Raw genomic sequence first — 23,737 nt, forward strand, 5'->3', positions numbered from 1 at the left:
ATTGTTATCAGTAGAGAAAAATGTACACATGTTGGTTGAGTTTTCAGGCAACACGAGTTAATTAATAATACAGAGCAGCAGCGGAAGGAGGCAGGCAGTGTAATTTGAGTTTAATCTCTAATGTGAGGAAATGACATTGAGTTATTCTTACCTCACTGTTTCCATCCGCCTTCGACAGGAAGCTCAGAATTTACTGATATTAAGTCTTTCTTTGCAAAATGTCTTAAAGCCTTGTGTTAAAATGATCAAATATTGATGGACCATATTAAAACAAGAATATTGCTAAAATAATAAATCTCTTAACAACCCCTCGGTTACAGGAAGCCAGAGAGGAACTCCTTAACCCTTTAGGTGCCAGGGTTTTTTTTTTAAAACAATGCTGGATTTTGACATCAAGATTTCAAAAGCTTGTGGCTTGAAAGGGCTTAAAGATAGGGATCTACTGTAAATTAGAAAAATGTTGGGCATGACCGAAAGTTTATGTGGGGTGTAAATATACTCATCTAATTTGCATTTTATGACGTCATCAGGGGGTGGGCCCTCTTGAATTTCATAATATTCAGGAAATAGTAGATATTGAATTGATGTTTGATTTTTTTTGTCTTTTTCTCATCATTCCAAATTATCAGAAAAGAGGAAACCAACAATAAAACAGGATAAAGTACTACATTATTACTATATGCATGTGAACAGTAGCCTACTTGTTGATCAGTTCAGCAGTAATATTCAGGAAATAATAGATATTGAATGGATGTTTGAACTTATTTGCATGTTTGTTTGTTTTTTTGTCTTTTTATCCTCATTCCAAATGATCAGGAAAAGAGGAAATCAACAGTAAAACAGGAGAAAGCAGTAAATTATTACTATATTACTGTGCCATAGTAAAATACATGTGCCTATTTTTTGATCAGTTGACCAGCTATCTGTCCAATCAGGTATCTATGTGACAGTTTATAGTTCTTGAGAGTATGGTAGCTCTCATTGCATGGAACAGCGCACAGACCTACCCCAAACTGACTGCACCTCCTATTTCATGAAGTATGACGTCTTGTTGTCGCAATTTTGCGACTCTGGCGCTTAGAGCAACACAGACGTCAGAGCGGCATGAAAGATTTTCCAGACGGTTTGATATGCTTGAGGAAAGATGTAAAAAAAATAAATATTTGATCCGAGAATAACTTTAGTGTTGACAAGCGGGTAATGGTTTTAGGTTTGGCTATGACAAAATGAAGTCACATCATGCTTTCATATTGTGCCAGAGGCTTTGGTTCTTCCCTCAACTTCGTACGAGTTACCAAAGCAAGGATTACTGTCTCAGTTGTTGACAGTAAAATATTTCAACCAGACTTACTGTATTGTCAACTATGGATACAAACCTGATACTAGGAAGCTATCACTGAGAACCCGATGCAATTGTTTTGCACCTGTCAACGTGAACAGAGAACCCAACCTGCGCTGTAAATGCCTTGTAGGATCTTCTCAGATTACCATGTCACAGCAAAAGATGAGAGAACAATGAATTGCAAATAAAACATTTTCCCACAAATAAAAAATGGTGACAATTTGTTTATCCGCTCCCTGCTGGCAGAGATGTATAAACAGACATGTGGATGCTAAGCAGAAGAGGATATAGGCCCAGGAATAACTGTTTAGTTATCCATGGCATTTCCACAGCGGTTTGTTGCCTCGTGCGCGGAGCGAAACAAATCGCTGCATAATATGCAGTGGAGGATGGCAAGGGTAAATCTGAGGCTTTGAGAGAGTGATGAACACACAGATGAACGCGCGTGCACAGACTCAACGGAGGAAGTGCATCCTGGGGTTCTGTCTCTAAACGCCCCACTGTGCCCCCCATTAGCAATGAATTGTAGTTAGTGTTCATTAGGGCACAGATGCCTCTCCGTGGGCTGGTGGGAGCTGCTAGTCCTGCACATTGATCACAATGTGTTTGGGAGCTGCTACCTCCAGTCCTGCCCTCTGCCCGCTGTGAGCTGTAAATGTGACTCTGGGAAAATCAATCGTTCGAATGATTTCTTCACTAATCCTGAGCTGGTTTCCAAGTAAAGGAAACAAAAAGATGACATGTAGATGGTAAAAGGTCAAATCTGAACATAATGTTTAAGGCCAGACTGAAAGCAGAAATCTTTGCAAAAGATTATCAGTGGAGAAAGATGGAAATGGAAGGTGTAGTTATGTTGTGCCTGATGAAGACATGACTGGTCGAAACATTGCACTGTTTGGTAGTTTTTGAAGCTGTAGCCTGCTTTCAGTGTGGAGACATTATTTTTTCTTTGTTTATTATTAGTTACAGCATCTAACATCTTTACCCTTTTGACTACAACCAACTACACTACAAGTCCTACCTCAAAAACCCAGCTGAAGGAGTTTACTAGTTAGCTAGCAACAAGCTAGGCTACTTAACATAGCCTACAGAAAAAAAAAACAACAACAACACATTTATGTCCACCACTGTTGCTTATTATATTTAGCAAACACATTTTGTGTTAAAGAGTCAGATAACCTTGAGCTAGAAGGGAAGATGTCACAATAAGCAAGTGTCCCATCACAAGAGAATATATTTGAATATAATGAGAGACAGTGCGTGAAATTACACATTTATTTATAGGATGACTCCTAGTGTCTAAATGCCATTTCGTTTGAATAGAGCCTAAACTAATGTGCTCTACTCATAATATAAGATGAATTGCCAGTAGCGTAAAATAGATTAACGTTATGTGTGATGCTGATTGTTTAATAAATCTCCTCAATGACTGGTTATGCTGCTTTTGATATTGACACTTTATGGCTGACATTTTCTAGTGCACTCAAAATCACGTTTAGATACTCCTGATGAAGACTCCTGATGTGAACTCTATCATTGTAAGGTCAATAACAGCACAGGGATAACAGCACAGCGGTCAATAACAGCAGTTTTGATGGTCCTAAAATCAATCACTGCAGTGCCAGTGAAGACTGGTGTCTGTATCTGCCTGAGGAATATTCACAAGCTCTTACTGATGTCTCTCATCTGCTCACAACAGTGCTGCTGCCCATATAAAATGACTGATATGAGGGATGTAATTCAGTGATAGAGATAAAAGCCTCAATGATTTGATCACATTTCTCCTCCTTAGGTGATATAAAGATGCCCGGGTCCACCCAGCAAGGTGCTTACACAGCACAACTCAGTTATGCAATACATTTTGATCATCTTGCACTGTCAGGCCGATGTCAGGGCCCATTTCATTAGCTTAATTTTCATATTCCAATGCTGCCATGTTCCTGAAGCAATTGATGAATTGCCTGAGTTCTTTGTGAGGCGATTTTTCCACAGCCCCCTGAGGATCAACTGAATGACTGATACAGAGAAACAAGGATGTTTCTGACAGCTTATTACATCCACAAGCAGGGATCTAATAATGTAAACAAAAGAAGACCTGCATATTCAGTGAACAGACATGAATGCAGGAAATATCAGATGTTATCCACTTAATTAATTCCTGAATAGACAAAAAGTGGGAGGACTCTTAAAATTAATGTAAAACTGCTATTGTTATTCTGGTTATGGAACGTCTCCACAACAATGAGGCTGAACTGCAAGGAATGAAGCATAAACTAAAGATTAGGTTAGAACACACTCAGAATATTTGAAAGTGATGAACATAAACAGGCAGAGGACAAGGTCTGATTGTCATTCAAGTTTGTCTTAATATATAGGCCTATTTGATGCACCTTTATTTATTTAAATATACAGATATGTAAGGAATAATTTACAATGGGCTGTTAAATTATTATTATTCCATTTTTGCCACACTTGCCACACCTCAAGACATTGTTCAGATGTTTTATTTCAAGACATTTGTCAGGTTTTGTCCTTAAAACACTCTTGTGCATAGGATTAATTTCACACATCTCATCCAAAGCCTCTGTTGCTAATTCCTAAAAGTAATTTTAGAACTAGTAACGGAGGCTTGAGGCATTGATATGCTTGGGGGAAAAAGTAAATATTAAAAATAATGTCTATACACTGTGATTTAAATTGAGAAAAAAGGAAAAGAAAAAAAAAAGGAAAATAGGAAAAATTAAATAGTCATTTTATCATGTTGATTGTTGTATTTATTTGATAGTGTCTTTGTCTAGTGTCTTTTTGTAGGTTTTAAGGAAGGTCATTTGAAATAAATAATTTGGTGAACTAATATGAAAGTGTAATGCAGTCAGGACCAGTCTTTAGCTTTGTGATGTCTGAACACCTTAGAACTTTTGTCACCAATATATAATAGGCTTTATTATAATATAGATAGATTCTGATGTACTGTACTTCTATTACTATTACTAACAGCCTTTTGTCACACTTTTCATTCACTAATAACTAGTCAACCTGGCAAATGTCAATAAGATAAATAGAAATACTGAAGGATAGCTGTCTCCAGGTATTAAAGGCATCCTTGATGTTTGAAGTCAAGCAAGTCCCCCTAGTGGATCAACGAAAGACATCATTTCTCACTTTAAGCAGAGCAGACAAAGAGTACCTGATGGTAAAATATATTATTTGATGTTGGATGATTGTTATGTGGACTTTGTAATTGATTACCACATTCTTTTTTGTTTGTTTGTTAACAACTGTTTCTTGAGTTTTATTTTGTGGAATAGTAGTACAAAACAAAAATCAGCTTTACAAATTTAAAACCCACCCCAACCCATCACACCCCTTGGTAGACTTAAAAAAAATTAAATAAATAACAAATAATAATAATAATAAACACATATTAATTAATATTAATAGATAAACAAATAACAATAAAATAATTTTTACAAAGATTTTTAGAAAAGACGACAACATTAAAAGCTGAATGCCATGAATTTACAGTTTTCACGTTAGATCCATGCACACGAGAAGTAGAGAGTTCCATTGAGATAATGTCCAACACATACACAGTCTGTCCATTGTGTGAGGAGGATTCCAACAGTTGGCAAGCAACTTTTTTTGCTGCTGTGAGAGTAGCTAACACTAAAGATCTTTGTTGGACGGACAAGGTGAAGTCCCAAAAGTCATTCATGAAAAAATGGCGCAGAGTCAAACATATCTCAGTACCCAACAAATATGATAGGTCCTGTGAGAGCGGAGTTCAAAAAGGTGAGAGAGAGGGGCACTCCCCCAAAAAATGCAAAATGTGCCTAAAACTCCTTGGGAACAGAGATTACACAGGAGAAGACGACAGATTCCTATAAACACGTTGGAGTCAAGTAAACCCTATGCAGCAATTTCCAATGAATCATTTGGTGATTAGGGTTTTTAGAAGACAATTTAAACATACCCCATACCTGATTGGAAAATAAAACATGCACATCCTCATTAAGATTCTTAGCCCAAACAGTAATAGATAGGTTTGTATGAATGCTCAAGAAGAAAGAGATATATGACTGAAGCAGAGGAGGGAGATTCCTCAGAAGGAAGGATTAGTTTGCGTAAAGGGTGAACAGGCAGTTGAGAGTTCCAAGGCACCCCATATAAAAAAGGAGGTGCCTGGCAGATTATATTGATAAACTACTATCATCATAGATATCTCCCAGAGTGTTTACTTTACTAGTCCATTGCGGACAATGAAATGGAGTACTGCCTGACAAAAGGTTATTATTGTGAAAAATAGGCGAATGCCTATGCCATTTTGTAACTAGTTGTGAACATCTTTCAACATCCCTCCATGTGGAGAGGAGATGGGTTACAATGGGACCAAACCGAGATTTACTAAGCGGAACTCCCGAAAAAACAAGATGCTTCAGTTTATACGGATAAATAATAGATTCCTCAATTGCTCTCCAAGATACAGAAGCGTCAGGATCAAACCAAACTGCTAAAGGGCGGAGGGAAAAGGCTTGAGTATACAGTCCAAAATTAGGGAAAGAAAGACCTCCATGTAATCTACATCGTTGTAGTCAGTTTAATACGAGGACGTTTCTCATCCCATATATACCGTGAAACACATGCATCTAGTTTGTTCCAGTAGCCAACCGGTGGAGCGAGAGGAATCATGGAAGAAAATAAATTAATACGTGAGAGAACATTAATTTTAATCACCGATATACGGGCCTGAAAAGAAGTAGGAAGACGAGACAAATTTTCCAAATCTGAGGATACTTTGGCTACCATTATTGTTTTTTGAGACGATTTCCTGCAGGGAAGGAAAAACATCTATCCTCAAGTACTTAAAGTTTTGAACCAATGGAATAGATATAGAAAGGAACATGGAATCAATTTTAGAATTGAGGGGAAGTAAACATGACTTACTCCAATTAATTTTAAACCCAGAGAGAGATCCAAAATGGTGAAATAAATTCAGCACGAGGAATAGAATGTGACGGCTTCTCCAGAAACAATAAGATATCATCAGCAAACAAAGAAATATGATGATGAGTATTCCATATATTTATGGGAGAAATTGTTTCAGATTGTTGGACCGCTTGAGCTAAGGGTTCCAAGGATAGGGCAAATAACAGAGGAGAAAGCGGGCAACCCTGACCAGTACCTCGATGTATAAAGAATGGGTTAAAGTGAACAGCACCTGTGAGAACAGTGGCTGCTGGATTGGCATACAGAACTTTATCATATTTATGAAACTCGATCCCAGACCCAGATGCTGTAGAACCGCCCATAAATAGCTTCATTTTAGCTGATCGAAAGCTTTCATCTGTAAGGCTCCACGCATCCGGCCCAAGGAAGGTCTCCGGTGGTGGATGAAGGTTTCCTGCGTGCTCGGTCTTTCCAGTGTGCACAGTTCTTCAATTTTAATTAAACTTTAATCTGACTCCATTTTATCATTTAATCTGACTCCATTTCTTTATGACCTCGTATTTAACTTGAAATACAAATTGATTGCTTGTCCGTTTCTAATTTATTATTCTGATATTTGATTATTCTAGTTAACTCTTGACTTTATATTTACTCGTTCATTCGGTTGCTCATGTCTTTAACAAGGATGCAACGTAATCTACTAGAGTCAATAATTACAGAGTAAAACAGAATAAGGTCAAATGTAACAATTTATTATCAGTCAGGTAAATACTGTATGTATTATTTCAATTCCACAGCAATTCAAAGAGATCAAATCATATCAATACAAAACATCGAATTCTCAGAGATAAATCTATGAGTAAAGAATGCATACCTGACTTTATAGAAATACATAGTGTGAGCATTGAGACCCACACTACGGGCGTCTGGTTACAGAAATCGCCCCGATCCTTTTGCCACATTCTCTTTAAGTACCTCAGACCAGAATAAACATCCCCAAACTCGAGACAGGAACTAACAATTGTAATTTGCAATTTAATCAAGTCGAGTTGGCACCTTTTGGGACAGAAGGTAATTTGCATGAAAACCATTAGGTGCGGTCCGCCCTCTACAGTATGCAAAATGTCTCTGAACTCTTAGGATTTGTATTACCTTTTAGTTTACTTCTTATAAGAATGAGACCATTGTACCAGTCGCCCTGAGACAATTCAAATGATACCAAACATGACTGTAAATAACACTTGCATTAATGTACAATATTACATTCTTCTATTGACCATTCTGAGTGAGTGAAGGATGGGGGAAGGAAGGAAGGGATGAAAAGGAGTTTATGCATATGCGAGGGAGGCATTTTCTTGTATTCTCTCTCATTGGGGTGTGGAGACAGATGTCTGTATGTTAATGCACTGTGTGTGTGTGTTGTTCATCTCAGGAGTTCAAAGTGTCTGAGGTTCTGTAATCCTTACAGATTCCTCTCTCTGACCACGTGGGTCAATTCCAGATTATTCCCAAAGAGGTCACTTGTCAGACACTTGTTGTGGTCCTTGTGATGTAGTATTTGCAGCTGTGGATGCCTTTAGAAAGGCCTTTGTGTATACCAGTCTCAGCAGGTGCATGTAGCTTGAACTCAGCAGGTAGATGAACGGGTTCAGGGTTTCACCTGTCTGGTTGAGAACAACACGTGTGCATCCTTTCATTTCTTGAGTCGTTCCATCATGGAGAAACCTCTGTCTCTAGTGACACTTTCCCTAGGACTTCCTTGCCTCTTTCGTTGAATCTCGTCACCTTCAATTGTGCAGATGTCTGGGCAGACTCCAATAGGTGAAGGTTTCTCGCTGGTTACATACTGCTTTGTGTGAGACACTTAACAGCATCTTAATGGCTCAATGATTGAACAATGATGAACTCGATGTAGAAAGCTGTGAGATTTGGCACAAGAACATATAACAAAGCAAAAAACATAACATCATGTCAACAAGTGCGAATGGTACATTGGGTCTCTGGTATCTTTTGAGGTCTCATATCATAAGGTGATCTCATTTTAAAACAGCTAATTCCTCACTAACGCTCTGATGGATTTTTAATGGTAGTGGAATTACAGAATGCTTGGTCTGAGTGGCTTATATGAAAAGTAGCAAAAAGTCAGTGTACCTTACATGTTTATAAAAATGGTATGCATCATTAAAACATATGACAATAATAATAAACATTCAATCTCAATTACAAAGGTGTAGACATACATATAATTCTCCAATGCAAAGTCACCTAAGATTTCAAGGTAGTGATCTGAAGTGTGCTTAGGTACGAGAATGGGGATCCTTTGTAATTGTGTGTGTGTGTGTATATATATATGTGTGTGTGTGTGTGTGTGTGTGTATGTGTATGTTATGCAAGCTACGTCACATTCGATGGCATAGTCAAGTTGTAAATTTTGTAGTTGATGAACAAAAGTGCCCACACTTCATATTTAATAATTTTGATAATATTTCTGTTATTAGTGATGTGTTGGGAAACCAGCGGGCCCTCTGGTTTGTCAAAACATCCCAATAACAATCAGAAAGTTTAAATATTTTGAATTTTCATGGCAGATTTGACTCTGCATTCAGAATTATACATCATCGATTTGTGACAGTAGCCATACAGATGTATTATGTTTTCCATGAGTTGGCAGATGGTTGTAAATCATAACTATTATGTGTGTCTTTCTGAGACTGCCATCATGGGATTAACTAAATCCTATGTGTGAGAATCTATGTGTTTCTGTCAGTGTGAAGATGGACAATAGATATGATGCGATGGTGGAGGTTTGTGTTCTGTGCTCGTGTCTGGGAGATGGGTGAAGTCTAATCTATAACAATCTGTGTTGCAAAAATTTAGTTCCGGTGCTAATCCGGAAAGGCCATGTAGATATTTGTGTGGTAGTGTGCTATTGTGAGATGTGACTGGCCTCTTGAAGTGTTATTGCACCCATCTCCTGCAATTTCAGGTTATTTCTAACAATTCCGCCGTCCTGGCTTGATGCAGCTGGCATCAGGTGCCTTCCTGGTATCTCACTTTCAAGGAATTGCAGTGGTCAACCTGAAACAGAACCAAATACTGAGAGAACCACAGTTAATTTAACAATTCCGCCGTCCTGGCTTGATGCAGCTGGCATCAGGTGCCTTCCTGGTATCTCACTTTCAAGGAATTGCAGTGGTCAACCTGAAACAGAACCAAATACTGAGAGAACCACAGTTAATTTTGAGTATTTTTCACCTCCCTTTTAGCATTTTTCTAGAAAATTTAGAAGATTGGGTGGTGTTATGTGGCTATATTTAACTGTGGAATATTAATCTTAATCAGTCCTTCTGATCAGATAAAAATTTTGGTTGGTGCTACTCAGCGACGAGTGAATTGGTTTGCATTTGCTTGTGCCACACTTGAAATGAAAACCCAACTCTTCCCTCTTGGCACAATAGAATTCACGTGTTAATTCATTTAAATATGGAAAGGCAGGTCAGAGCTGATGCAATGCACAATCACTGTTTTTATGTTTCAAAGGCAAACGGCTAATTGTTGTGACTATTTGTTTCATTTAGTCTTGCTGATCATTTTCATTAAGACAATTGTGAAATCACTCTGTGGCCACATGGCAATTCTATGCTCCTGTATCTGGTTTAACTGCAGCTATATGGAAAATAGCATAGTGTATCACCCAAGAGACAAACAAATTCAACATAAACACACACATGTAACTTAAATTGCAATGCAATTCCAGTATTACAGTTATTCTAATTTCACACAAGAGACACGGTCTAGCATGTATGTAGCATCTACAACCTTAAACCTAAGTGTTTCGTACACTTACAGTGAAGCAGTCATGTGTTTCATAAAGAATAAACTCAACTAGCCTATGTGCACATGTAGTAGCACAAACAACTATAATGTGTGTAACATGTGCACATTGTGTTTAGCACAATTACAAATTTGAAAATTCAAACAAGATCGTTGAAACTGGGATGTTTACATATTAAAGTCATCACTATTAAGCTGCTAGCCCACTAGCAAGTGAAGTCAACATCTGGAGGCCTTGCATCAGCAATGCAGTTACCTCACAAAGAGTTTTACATGAGGATGACTTGTTACATGTAAACAATTGGTTTTTACATTTAGAAAGTGAACCTGCTGTCTTCCCCATACGGCTGTCTGCTGTGTTCGAATATTTGATTATTCTGTCAAACTCTGATTATATTTTACCCGCTTAGATCAGGAAACTATATCGCTTCGAGTTCCTCACTAGGTCTCCGGCACAATTTCGTCAGTTCCGATGACCCAAAACAGAGGTATTTGGCTAAATATCTGAGAATACTTAGCCCACTTGGATGCCCCTCAGGAACTTAATTCAATCGTTTACTTTAGTAGAATCTTCCTTTGACCACCATTTAAGAACGTTAGTCGATCAACTTTACCTTCCTTCAAAATGACTTTGTTTTGGCCAAGCTTCTTCCACATAAACTTATCTAAAGTAACATTAAATTAGAACAGAGGTCATCGACGCATTCAGATCTAGGCTGATCAAACAGCATCTGCTGATTCTAGACAGAAACTTACTCGTCTCCTCATCCAAGCACACGTGAATCCAGGTATCGGTTATTAGTCGTCACTAATCCCTGACGCAAACTTGTGGAAATATACGAATCCGATAATCTACTTGGGAAAACAATTCTCAGAGTCGGTCAGAATACAATCAAACGTTTACAATTTATTGACCAAGTAATGAATCAATAATTAGAAATTATTTGTCAACAAAACTACACACAGCGTATGTTTCAAACGGCTCATTGCTTCCCTGTTTAATTTCCTCTCAGGTCTATCAGCGCTTCAGGGCCTGCATCTTAGCGCGGCATTCGCCATTTCTTCGCGCTGTCTAGCCCACCCCTGTTGTTCGTAGGCAAACGCTTCGACCTGTGCTCTAAGCTTTTGCAATTCATCCGAACGCGCTTTCTCGATTTCTTTGATACTCGCTATTGTGCGCTCATTTTCGGCTAATGTTTCCTTTACCACTTAATGAAGAAAGATATTTTTATATGCGCAGAAAAGCCATGTTTTCCAGCTAATTCTTTTGCCCACCGGATTTTTCGGCTCCGGTTCTAAACAGGGTATTCCGACCCGTTCTAAAAATGTGTCTATATGTGAGAAGCAAAAAGCTTTCCCTCAACACAAAAGTAAAATGAAGGAACTTACCGCAGCAGTTGCAGACAGGGAAGGAGAAGCTCAAACCTCAATATTCTCCGTCAGTGAGAATCAAAGCGAAATTCGCGCTGGAAAGACGTTGCTCGTCTGTTGCGAGATCACGGAGGCTGGTCACCACTTTGTAAGGCTCGTTTATTGGTCCAATGGAGGTTTCCAATAAAACGAGGAAGGTCTCTCTGCGTATTGCTTGTCTTTCCTTTTCGCAACACAACAAGATTAAATGCAATATATTTCTTTCACATATAATAACTCGTTGTTTCATCTGACTCCATAAATGAAAGGTTTTAATGATATCTGTGCATCATTAAAGTGAACGAATGTTTGATTGTTCTGTTAAGCTCTGATTATACTTTACCCGCTTAGATCAGGAAACTATATCGCTTCGAGTTCCTCACTAGGTCTCCGGCACAATTTTGTCAGTTCCAATGACCCAAAACAGAGGTATTTGGCTAAATATCTGAGATTTGCCGTATTCCCACGTGCAGAATCAAAGATATGTAATACTTAGCCCCCTTGGCTGCCCCTCAGGAACTTAATTCAATAGTTTACTTTAGTAAAGTCTTCCTTTTTGACCACCATTTAAGAACATTAGTCGATCAACTTTACCTTTCTTCAAAATGGCTTTGTCCGGCCAAGCTCGTGGCTTTTCCCACGTAAACTTATCTAAAGTAACATTAAATTAGAACAGAGGTCATCGACGCATTCAGATCTAGGCTGATCAAACAGCATCTGCTGATTCTAGACAGAAACTTACTCGTCTCCTCATCCAAGCACACGTGAATTTAGGTATTGGGTATTAGTCGTCACTAATCCCTGACGCAAACTTGTGGAAATATACGAATCCGACAATCTACTTGGGAAAACAAATCTCAGAGTCGGTCAGAATACAATCAAACGTTTACAATTTATTGATCAGGTAATGAAGCAATAATTCAAAATCCAATTCATAAGGATAAAATCATCAGTTGAACATGTCATAACAACAATTCAGAAATAGAGGAATTTGTAGAAATTATTACCTGTCAACAAACACTACACACAGCATTTGTGTGGGAAGTCAGCTTACAGACTCGAACGTTTCTGCACCTTTTCCTTATATACCCAGCTAATTCAATATTCTTACCAAAAGGTGGCGTTTGTCATTATAATTACAATTTGGTTCCCTGTTGAGGGATTCACGCTGTGAGATCAGAATTTGTACTTGAATGGGTTCTTGTTTTACATGCAGGAGGTATCTGAATGGGGGATCTGGGGAGGGAAACACCTTTTTAAGAGACACATGACTTTTCTCATATTTTATAACTTCTTTTAGCTTTTCATTATGGTTGGGAGAATGAGACCATTTTACCAGGCGCACAGAGACACTTTAAATGATATCAAACACGTATAGTTACTTTTAGTGCATACCTAACATTGCATAGGTTTCAGTGTATTTTATGTGAGGAGGAGGAGGGGGGTGAAGGGGAAATAGTGTGTGTGAAGTGTGAGCTGCACTGTGTGCTGCATCTCTGAAGTTCCTTTTACATCTGCAGGAGATAGTTCAAGTGTTAATTTTCAGGAGAGCCTTTTGTTTCGTCGAGGGGTAAATCAGACATATTGGCACCAGCCTTACACATCACATCTAGAGATAATACTGCGCAAGGGGAGGACAAACTATTATTTGAATTAATAATATGATATAACCTGCGCAAGTTATCCAAAGCTGAGCGAGATTTAATAAATCCTGTTTGGTCATGATGAACTAGCCTATTCATAAATTTCTCTAGATGACGGGATAGTACTTTAGCATATAATTTAACATCAGTCCCTATCAAAGAAAGTGGATGGTAACTAGAAGATCTTTCTTTTTTTTAACAATAGAGAAATAACAGCTATATTAATAGATGGGTGAAATGAGCCTTGAGTAACTGAAAAATGTATCATATCTAACATGAGGGGGCCTAAATCTGACCAAAACGTAGTATACAATCGATTGGAATGCCAACTTTGCCTGGGGATTTCCCCTTGTTCATAGATCGAATTGCTTACTCCAGCTCCTGAAGAGTGATCGGTTCAGCCAGGTATTCCGAATCTGAATCTGACAGCCTAGGTAAATCAAGGTTGGACAGAAAATATGCAAAAGAGTCAGGGTCAACATCAGCAGAAGAAGTATAGAGGTTAAAGTAAAAAGAGTGAAAGGCAATATTAATATCTTTTGGTTCTGTCATTATGAGCCTAGATTGGGATTTCACTGCTGAAATATTACCAAACTTTTCACTGTTGTGTAATCTTAGGGCTAAAAGGTGGCTTGGTCTACTCCCTTGAAAATAATAATTCTGCCTGGATCTTTGGATCAGGAATTCTGCCCTGAATCTCAGTAATGAATTAAGTTCGGACCTAACCGCCATGATTTTACTGAGTGTATTGTGTGAGAAACAACGCTAATTATCTCTAGTCATATTCTGGAGCTGTGATTCCAGTTCAACTATCTTTTTGTGTCGGTTTTTCTGAAGGAATGAGGCATATGAAATTGAGTTATTCCTTATAAACCCTTTAACTGCATTCCAATGTGTTCGAGGATCATCCACTGAACCTTAATTTCAATAAACGCAGCAAATTTATTTCTGAATTGACTGCAAAAGTTTTCATCCTGTAAAAATTTAGAGTTAAATCGCCATCTAGTGGCACGAGATGGCTGAGGGATCAAAGATAATCTGCACAAATTTCCATCATGATCCGACAGAGATAAGGAACAGATATATCAGCATCACGAACAGCTGAAGATAAAGAAGTACTGTAGAAATTAAAATATAGTCAATTCGCGAATATGATTTATGAGTAGCAGAAAAGAAAGTGAAAGACTTAGCAGAAGGGTTTAATAAACGCCAATTATCCACGAAGGTTACACATTGCCGAAATTTGTCAGAACACAAAGCTTGAGAGTGTGATTCCTTTGGTCCAGATCTATCTAGGATATGCGAGATTACAGAATTCGTATCTGCACCCAATACAATTTCAAAATCTGAAAACTTCAAGAGATAGGTTGACAAAACAGAGAAAAAAGTAGGGTCAGGAGTACATAAACTGAGAGAAATACAATATCCCTGTTCTCCACTATTGTTTTTATATGTGTTATTCTACCATCTGTATCCCAACCTTTATCTAAAATAGTAATATTTAAAGTCTTCCGCACCAATATTAGGACACCCTTGGTTTTAGTATCGAAAGATGAGTGAGATACCACTTCATAAAACTTATTACACCTGTGTATATCCTCTTTCAAATGGGATTCTTCAACTAACACAATATCAGTCTTTCTTCGCAAAAAATGAGGGCCATTTAGGCCATTAATATCACAACTCAGAATATTAAGGTCAGTCATAGGTATCAAACAGAATTACTGCATAAGACAAAATACAAGTTTGAAAATAAAACCAGTTGAGTCCACCCCCCACCCTCCCCGTTACCATTCAAAAATATGAGAAAAACTCTTGCTTCTTCTGGGGAGTGTAGTATTTTAGGTTCACCTTGATTGAGAATGACCTTCAACTCTGCAGGATAAAGGAGAAAATTCTAGATGCCAGCTTCTCTCATTTCCTTCCTAATTGGCGCAAATGCACTTCTTTTTGCGGTCAAAAAGAGGCCAAATGTACAGAGCTCTACTCAGGTGCGACTAGATTCATGAGCACATCACGTGACTCCGATTACCACATTCTTAACAAAGAAGAAACCCCAAGAGAATGTACTGCACATCACCAAATATGAAAGTTTCAAGAAACAATTTGTCCAGCAACCCTGTAGTGTAGAATATATTTAGAAGCAGATACAGATCAAACAGACACTTCAAAGACCTGCATTGTTTCTCTTTTCTTTAACAAAAGCACTTAGGCTTCAGAAAAACTAAATTAAATCTAGGGTGGTTCTACAGAGGGGAAACTACTCTCTTTGCTGCAACCAATACACTAAGGTCATACATAACATAGCATCATAACTCTATTCTTTTGGATTTATGTGGAGCTTTCAACACTGTCAACATCCACGCTGGCAGTGATATCTAAGTCAGCTCTTTGTTTTGTAGTCTTGGAAAACAGGTCCTACCAAGTCAGCTGGATAACTCGACCACCTGCATCCTTAATCATATATAGGTATATGGTACTTCAAGGATCAGCCCTTAGACCCCCTTTTTTGACCATCTACACCAGATCACACAGAAAACACATCCATTTCCCAATGGAATGCTGCTGATATCTCTATATCCAATTCCCCCCTCTGTTTCTTCATCTGCGATCTCAGACAGGATCGCCGCATGCCTCTGTGATTTATCAGCCTGGATGATTAACTCAGGACTGAGCTCTGATTCCATCTAGCCAGGATGTCCTCTATATTCGTCATAGGTCACACAGTCAATGCATACATGTTTCAAAGCTCACCTTCAGTGGCCACATTACAGGACTGCCAGGTCCTGCCAATTTAGGCTTAAAGGAATAGTTCACCCAAAAATGAAAATTAGCTGAAGATTTGCTCACTCAGGCCATGCACGATGCAGATTTCGCTTCTTCATCGGAACAGATTTGGAGAAATGTAGCATCGCATTACTTGCTCACCAATGGGTCCTCTGCAGTGAATGGGTGCCGTCAGAATGAGAGTCCAAACCGCTGATAAAAACATAACAATAATCCACAACTAAAAGCTGTGTTTGTAAAAAATAAATTGATCATTAAGGCATTTTAACTTTAAACCGTCACTTCTGACCAAATTACCAGTCCAATAACACTTTCAGTGAACAATTCATTCACCTGTTGTACTCTCACATCAAAATCAACCAACATTCGTTTAGAACCGGTTTGGACTGTTTTGTTTGTAAATGGTACGTGATGTGTGAATATTTCTTTCCCTGTTTTTGTCACGGTGCACACAGCAGGGAGGAACAAGGAACACGCATACGAGGATGTAAACTCAAATAATACTTTACTTAAAGACATCAAGGTCAGGGCAGGACAAGGCAAGGCAGACATCAAACACCGGGAAGTAACGAGTAGACCAGATGAAATGGCACTACACAGACAGGACTATAAATACACAGGTAACTTAACGAACACGGCTAGACACGAATAAACTACTAATGACATGACAAGGACAGGAAACAAACCAAATATGGGCACAAGAGGCAGGAACACATGACACACACACAACAGTTCTCTTACAGTTTTAGATTACACCTCTTATTTCACTGATATTTTTCAGCTGCATTATAACCATAGAACACAATTGGATGTTAAAAATATCTTCATGATTAATTTGTTTCGTACAAACACACAGCTTTTTACTTTATAAGAAGTTAATTAATGGACTGGAGTTGTGTGGATTACTTGTGAATTATTGGGATGTTTTTATCAGCTGTTTGGTCTCTCATTCTGACGGCACCCATTCACTGCAGAGGATCCATTGGTGAACAAGTGATGTAATGCTACATTTCTCCAAATCTATCTGAAGAGGAAACAAACTCATCTACATCTTGTATGGTCAATAGTACATAGTACATTTTCAGCAAATGTTCATTTTGGTGTGAACTATTCCTTTAAGTCACTATAAATTACAAGTTCAAACAGATTTTTTTTAATCTTTTAAATTTAAATAATTCAATATTCATTTTATATAAAAATGTGGACTCAGTGCAAACGATATCAGTGTATTCACCTTTTAAAGTAGCAACTGTATATTTTAGATACATACAGTAACAGAAAAAAAGAGGGAAAAGAACATCTATTTTTATGGAAATTCAATAGTTGAAATGCATTTTCCTTTATATATTTTTGTGAAAATGTGTATTATGATTTTAAATATACATTTTAACATATTATCAATCCTTTTCTTTTTTTTTTAAATACATAGCAATAAAAAAACTATTATATCGGATTGCATATTCTCAAGCGATTTTTGCACTTTATTATTGTCACTCTAGCTAGAGAAGGTCTGCTAAAACATTTTTGATTTGTTCTCAAATAAATATGTGATCCACACATCTGAGAAATCAGCCACCAGAGGGCAGCATATATCACAAATCCAACAATGACATGATGAAGTCAGAGGTGCTGCGCTGTTATTATATTATAATATAACTCTTTACAGTACTTGGCGTGTTGGGGAGTAATTTGTAAAGAGCATTTCGTCAGTTTTACACATTCTATACTTGTCCTTTAGTATTACATAACAGATTATGAATATGAAAGTAGAAAAAGAGAAGAGTAAAAAAATAAGAGACAAGTAGTAACCTTGGGAAGTGTCTGTACTCATGTGATTGGCTGACAGTTCTTTTGTCTCTGTAGTTTCCCTATAAAAGCTCTGCTAACGCTTCTCTCATGTTCTATCAGCTTGGAATATTCCGCACCAAGGATCTACAACTCATCATGATTTTTACGCAATGGATTAACATACCTGGATATTACCACCTATAAATTCTGCCAAGTAACCTGTCTGGTTTTAGATTTTCTGATTATCAACTACTTCAAAGAATACTTATTTTCCCAACTGCTGGACACATTTTTGCGCACACTGTACACCATGGCAAATACTTGCTTACAGTTCACGGGTTTTGTGATGAGTTTTCTTGGTTGGATCGGGCTAATCATCGCCACTGCCACTAATGAATGGGTAGTCACTTGTAAATATAACATGAACACCTGTAAGAAGATGGATGAACTGGAGGCCAAAGGTTTGTGGGCAGACTGTGTGATCTCTACTGCGCTGTATCACTGCATCACACTCACGCAGATTCTCGAGCTACCAGGTACGTGTGAAATAATACATTAATAATGTATTAAACACTCTCTCTCTCTCTCTCTCTCTATATATATATATATATATATATATATATATATATTTGGAGTAAAGATGAAAACCATTACAAAATAATGCAGTTTCAATGTTTAATACATGAGCATAACGAATGGTTTAAATAGTTTATTAAATAAAATACCAAACATGAAATAAGTAAAATTTGATGTTTTTAAATGTGTTTTTAAATAACGACTATAAAAACTATAGCATCTTTACATACACTGCTTTGTATGTGTATATATCTCACATATCTAAATATAGGTAATTAATCCACAATGTATTTAATTGAATTGTTTTAGTATTATATTATGAAATGGAGAATAAAATGAATCAGATTTTTTTTTTTTTTTTTTTAAAGCGTACATCCAGACATCTCGAGCTTTAATGGTCACGGCATCAATTCTGGGATTGCCTGCTGTCGCTCTCGTTCTCATGTCAATGTCCTGTATTAACCTCGGAACTGAACCAGAAAGCGCCAAGAACAAACGATCAGTGCTTGGAGGAACCATAATACTGCTGACTGGTAAGCTTGTATTTGTATTGGTAAAAAAAGGGCTACAACATACCGTTAGTATGGCATTTAGTAATCTGTAGAGATGTTTGCTAAACCTAGATATTGGCCTACTGTTACAATACAAAATGTATAATTTATGTAATTATGAGACTCTGAGGACTCTTATCTTTAAATAGTCTCATATATAGCCAGATTTCCTTTGGATGAATAAATCTGTAATCCACAAAAAGAGCCAGGATAGTTGTTTAACCGTTCTAATGTGTCTTTCTCTCGCTTACATTAGTGTCATAATGCAACATTAATCAAAAAAGGCTATAATTTCATGTTTAGTGTGTTTTTTCATTTTCAGCTTTTTGCGGCGTCGTCTCCACCGTGTGGTTTCCCATCGGGGCCCATCACGAGAAGGGCTTGATGTCCTTCGGCTTCTCCCTGTATTCGGGCTGGGTGGGCACTGCACTTTGTTTGCTGGGAGGCTCTATGATCACCTGCTGTTCAGTGGACACCCCTGCTACATACACTGACAACAATCGATTGTACTACTCCAAACAGGGCCCCGCTCATTCCGGCCCTGCTTCCACTAACCACGCCAAAAGTGCTCACGTGTGAGATTCGGGATTGCTGCTCAGATCTGATTTCTACTCTGTTTTTGCTCTCTCTCTCTCTCTCTCTCTCTCTCTCTCTCTCTCTCTCCACTGTTTCTTGTTTCAACAGTCTCTATCTAGTGGTGACTCTTTGGATAGTTATCGTACAGCTGAACTCTGACCTTTTGACATGGCAGCAGGGTTAGTCACCCAAATGTTACATAAGAATGGACAGTCACTGGTGAAGGACCTGCAATGAAGGATTCAGTGTTTAAAGGGTCTTCTACTGATTCTGCTCAGTACAATGTGCCATTCTAAGACCTATTTTTGTAGTGAGAAATGAGTTTTTGCATTTTTATATGAATACTAACAGTTTTGCCAATGTTGTTTTTATTCTAAATCTTTGTTTATTTCAGTCTGTTTGTACAGCTATATTTTCGTTTTTATTAATTTCAGACCATTTCAGCATAGCCGCTCAAACAAAACTACATCAAAATTGGACCAAAGCAGTAATTATTTAGCAATATTATTTATTGTAATACTTGTATGCAGTTTTTATTAAGTTTGTTGTAATAAACAATGTTGTCCATGTGAAAAGGCCTGTGAAATTGTGTTTTTTGATTATAGGTAACGTCATTTTATAAATAAAACCCTCTGTGCTGGGAAACTGAACTGAATTGCTCTCCGCAGGACTGTATACTGTCGAGAATGCAGCGTCTGCTGTCAGATGCCCAGGCAGGTGTAGTGCATCATCATTAAACCTCTCATTTATTCTCACTAAAAGCATTCGAGACGCACATACAATTCAGGGATCCAAGACATGTACGCGTATCGATTTCTCTTACTCTAATGAGAAACTCGCCCCATTATGACCAATGGGCAACTCAATGACTGGCAGACAGCACTGATTAAAGGTTAACGGTCACATTTGGCCATTAAGGAAGATTTATGCTCCGGTTGCGACGAGTCTCCGTCTTTGTTCTCTGGTTGGGGTCCTTGCACTGAATGCTTCCTGTGATACATGGAGTTTCAGTGGGCATACAGTCAAAAAATGGCTGAGGATATAAGCAACATGAGAATGTTTTTATACATTGTGTAAAAAAGAAAACAGCAAATTTAACCACAATAAATTTATCTGTGTAGGGTGATTCTTAGATGTCAAATATTGCTTTTTCATAGATCTTATACGTTCAGTCTTTGGTTAGAGGTAGTTTGGGGTGAAGAAAATTCAATGAAAAATTGTATTGGAATCTACAGTATTTTCTTTTCCAGATACGGTTGCAAATAACAACCTAAAAGCAGAAGGGGAGACAGACGAAGCAGAGATTGAGCTGAATTAGAAGGAATCAGGAAGATGAAAAGTTATTGTTAATACAGCCTTCATTGGAGAGAAGTTGTTTAGCACTTTATTTTAAAGGGTCATGAAACACTAACACATTTTTAAGAGTTTAACAAATACTGTGTGTTGCAGATAATATACATGGTACTTTATTTGAAGAGTCAAGTAGATCATTTAGGAATTTTTGGTCTATTTTAGTATTTGGTGTCATGAATAAATGTCCCCTAGCATAAATGTGTCCACCTAATGATTGTATTGGCTGAAAGGCCGTTTAATGTGAGCGCTATTCAGTGCCTGATTAGAAAACCTAATGACTCTAATTACCTTTACATTTTTTTCTAATAATTTCACAAAGCTATAGAGTGTGAAATATTCCTCATTCTTTAACTGCTCAGCATACTATCTTAGCATACCATTATCCTGCTAGATTAGGCTAATACATCTATCATCTTTAATATTTTAAGAACATACAAATAATAAAATGTAACACAATAAAATATTTAATTAAAAATTTAATAAAATCACCTGTTGTACAATATAGCAGGCTACAGTAGTGAACTGATAGCATACAAGATACAATAATAAAAGACTATTCCCAAGTGTGAACCCATTTGTTAGGAGGAACCCAGCTATTCATGGCACCGGATTTGAAATCAATATTGAGTCAGAATCAACAGGATGTGACATTTTTGTTAACTTAAGTCTTTGTCAGATGTCTCTTTCTACACCCACTTCTGTGTAAGTTTCAAAATGTATTAAAACTGATTAATGGTGGGTTTCATGACCCTTTATGTTCTTTGCATAATTTTAGAAAGGGTATATCAGCATTTGTACAAACATAACTTCATTCACTAGTCAAAGTGCTGTAGGGGTCAATTTCGGGCAAGAGAATAATCAAATTCTAATGCGCAAATACATCTAGCATGACTCTCTAATTTTAGCTTGACTCTGTTTTCCTTGGAAAACTGATAGTAGCTTAAAAATGACAAAATTGTGTATTGGTACCTAATACTAATAAAAAATGTTACTGATTAAAATCTCACAGTATGAGACTAACCTTGAACTGACCAGAAAAATATGCCGCTTCCAGAATGTTCTGAAAACAGCAAAAGGCTTCTTACAGGAAATGACTGATACTTTGAGCAGTGAGTTAATATCACCTTTGCATAAGGATTAGGATGTGCTAGTATTAAAGCAACTAATATGTTTGCATAAGCATAAAAGTGCATAATATTTACATGTTTTTAAGCATATTAGGAAAATTTAACCATCTACCACACACCATCAAAGCATTTACCGTCATCCTCGCATCCAGGATTAGCACCAGGATATTTTGCATCAGAAAAAGGGGAGGCTTCTCCCCAAAACAGATGACGTACAATATAAGGACATCACATTTAAATCTGATTCAGGCTGATGACAGATGACACAAATGATGTCCTATGAGTGCCTCATAGGAATAACACTTATGAAGACCCTCCCACAAAAGGAGTGTGCTTCAGGCTGTGTCGATGTCTGTGCCATACAGACAGACGGGTCTGAACTGTATGAATTGAACATAACAACATGCTTTGAGATCTCCAAACCATATTGTACTACATCGACCACCATTGCGGCAATGATAATGGAACTGTTCGTCTCAATCTGTTCATCTCATTCCTCTGCATAGCCAGCGGCACCCCTCCCAGTATGACCATGTTTGTTTTGTGCTCAGGTACGACCCTCGGATCGCTGTTATTCTAGGCTCGGCGCTCCACCCCACAGGAAACAGAGCAGGCCTGCATCGCTTACACAAGCCACCCATGTGAGGATATTTATTACCTCTGATTTCGGGTTGTGTGAGACCGCCTTAACGCGAAAGGAAAACCAAGAGTCATGCTTATCTGATCTGCAATAAATGACTTTCATTGTTGCATGGAAGCAATATTAACATCTCATTACACAGTGCAACGGGAGAGCAAAACCACAAGTAGAAGAAACAATAAATAGAATCTTTAAAAAAATCATTGAAACTAGAATACATCCATTTCATACCAAAATATACAGCAGAAACAAGGATCAGATTTGCAAGGGAAGCCAATCTCCACATTTCCTGAACAAATACCAAACAAACTATGATAGCAGGAAAGATAGTTCACAAAGTACAAACACTGTACCTTTTCTCAGAGACAAATAACAAATAGTAGCTGACTTTAAAAGCAATAGTGGAAACATTTTTTATTTTTTTTACAGACAGATTTTTAATAAAATATTTCTGTACGTAGATTTTAATCTTACTTAAAGGGAAAGTTCACCGACAAATGAAAATTCTGTCATTATATACTCACAAACCTGACTTCTGGTGAACTCAAAAGAACTGTTTTTGTCCACAATGAAAGTCAATGGGATCCAAAACAACATCACTGAATTCTGTTGTATAGACAAAAAACATTTTTCTAAATATCTTAGATTTGAACGACATGAGGGTGAGTAAATGCTGACAGAATATTCATTTCGTGGTGAACTACCCCTTTAAAACTTTGCCCTCTTTAAGTCTATTCTTATGCGCTAACATTTATTTAAATAACAACTACGAAATCAAAATCCAAACGTCTCCAGTTACGTTTTTAGAAAGAGCTCATTAAAAATATATGCTTTCACCACTTTTCTTTAGAAGTTCTTCTGAACCCACAAAACACCACCGGCGGTGGCTACGCTACCCCAACGGAGAACCTGAAGGTATGAAATGCCTGTAAAAAAATACTTCTCTTCGATATCTCGCGTCTCCACATTGTTATATCGTGTTCTACTCTACGGAAGTAAAATGGTGTCTTTTGTCGGATACAGTAAACAAAGGTTGCAGACTTTGGCTTGCTTTGTAAACAGAGGCCACTCGGGAATAGGGGGGTTCGAGGGGGTGTACGGTGGGCAGGCTGCTACCCTCGTCTCTCAGAATGCTACATTTGAGAGTTACATCGTCTTTCAAC

At 37.6% G+C, this 23,737-nt stretch overlaps 1 protein-coding gene across 1 annotated transcript; it reads left to right on the top strand.

Moving 5' to 3' along the window:
* Window positions 1-17,861: 17,861 nt before the first annotated feature.
* Window positions 17,862-20,107, top strand: LOC306880873 (claudin-11-like). The gene is made up of 3 exons (XM_079434672.1): window positions 17,862-18,287; window positions 18,696-18,860; window positions 19,201-20,107. The coding sequence occupies exons 1-3, from the start codon at window positions 18,062-18,064 to the stop codon at window positions 19,455-19,457; spliced, it is 648 nt and encodes a 215-aa protein (XP_079290798.1). The 5' UTR covers window positions 17,862-18,061; the 3' UTR covers window positions 19,458-20,107.
* The last annotated feature ends 3,630 nt before the right edge of the window (window positions 20,108-23,737 follow it).

Source organism: Barbus barbus (assembly GCF_936440315.1).
Source record: "Barbus barbus genome assembly, chromosome: 15".
Classification (NCBI taxonomy): Eukaryota; Metazoa; Chordata; class Actinopteri; order Cypriniformes; family Cyprinidae; genus Barbus; species Barbus barbus.

What these genes read in the sequence shown, in the direction of transcription:
- LOC306880873 (XM_079434672.1), top strand. Translation starts at nt 18,062, where the DNA reads ATGGCAAATACTTGCTTACAGTTCACGGGTTTTGTGATGAGTTTTCTT. An exon ending in GCAGATTCTCGAGCTACCAG is followed by an intron (nt 18,288 to 18,695) that starts GTACGTGTGAAA and finishes TTTTTTTTAAAG; the next exon opens with CGTACATCCAGACATCTCGA. An exon ending in AACCATAATACTGCTGACTG is followed by an intron (nt 18,861 to 19,200) that starts GTAAGCTTGTAT and finishes TTTCATTTTCAG; the next exon opens with CTTTTTGCGGCGTCGTCTCC.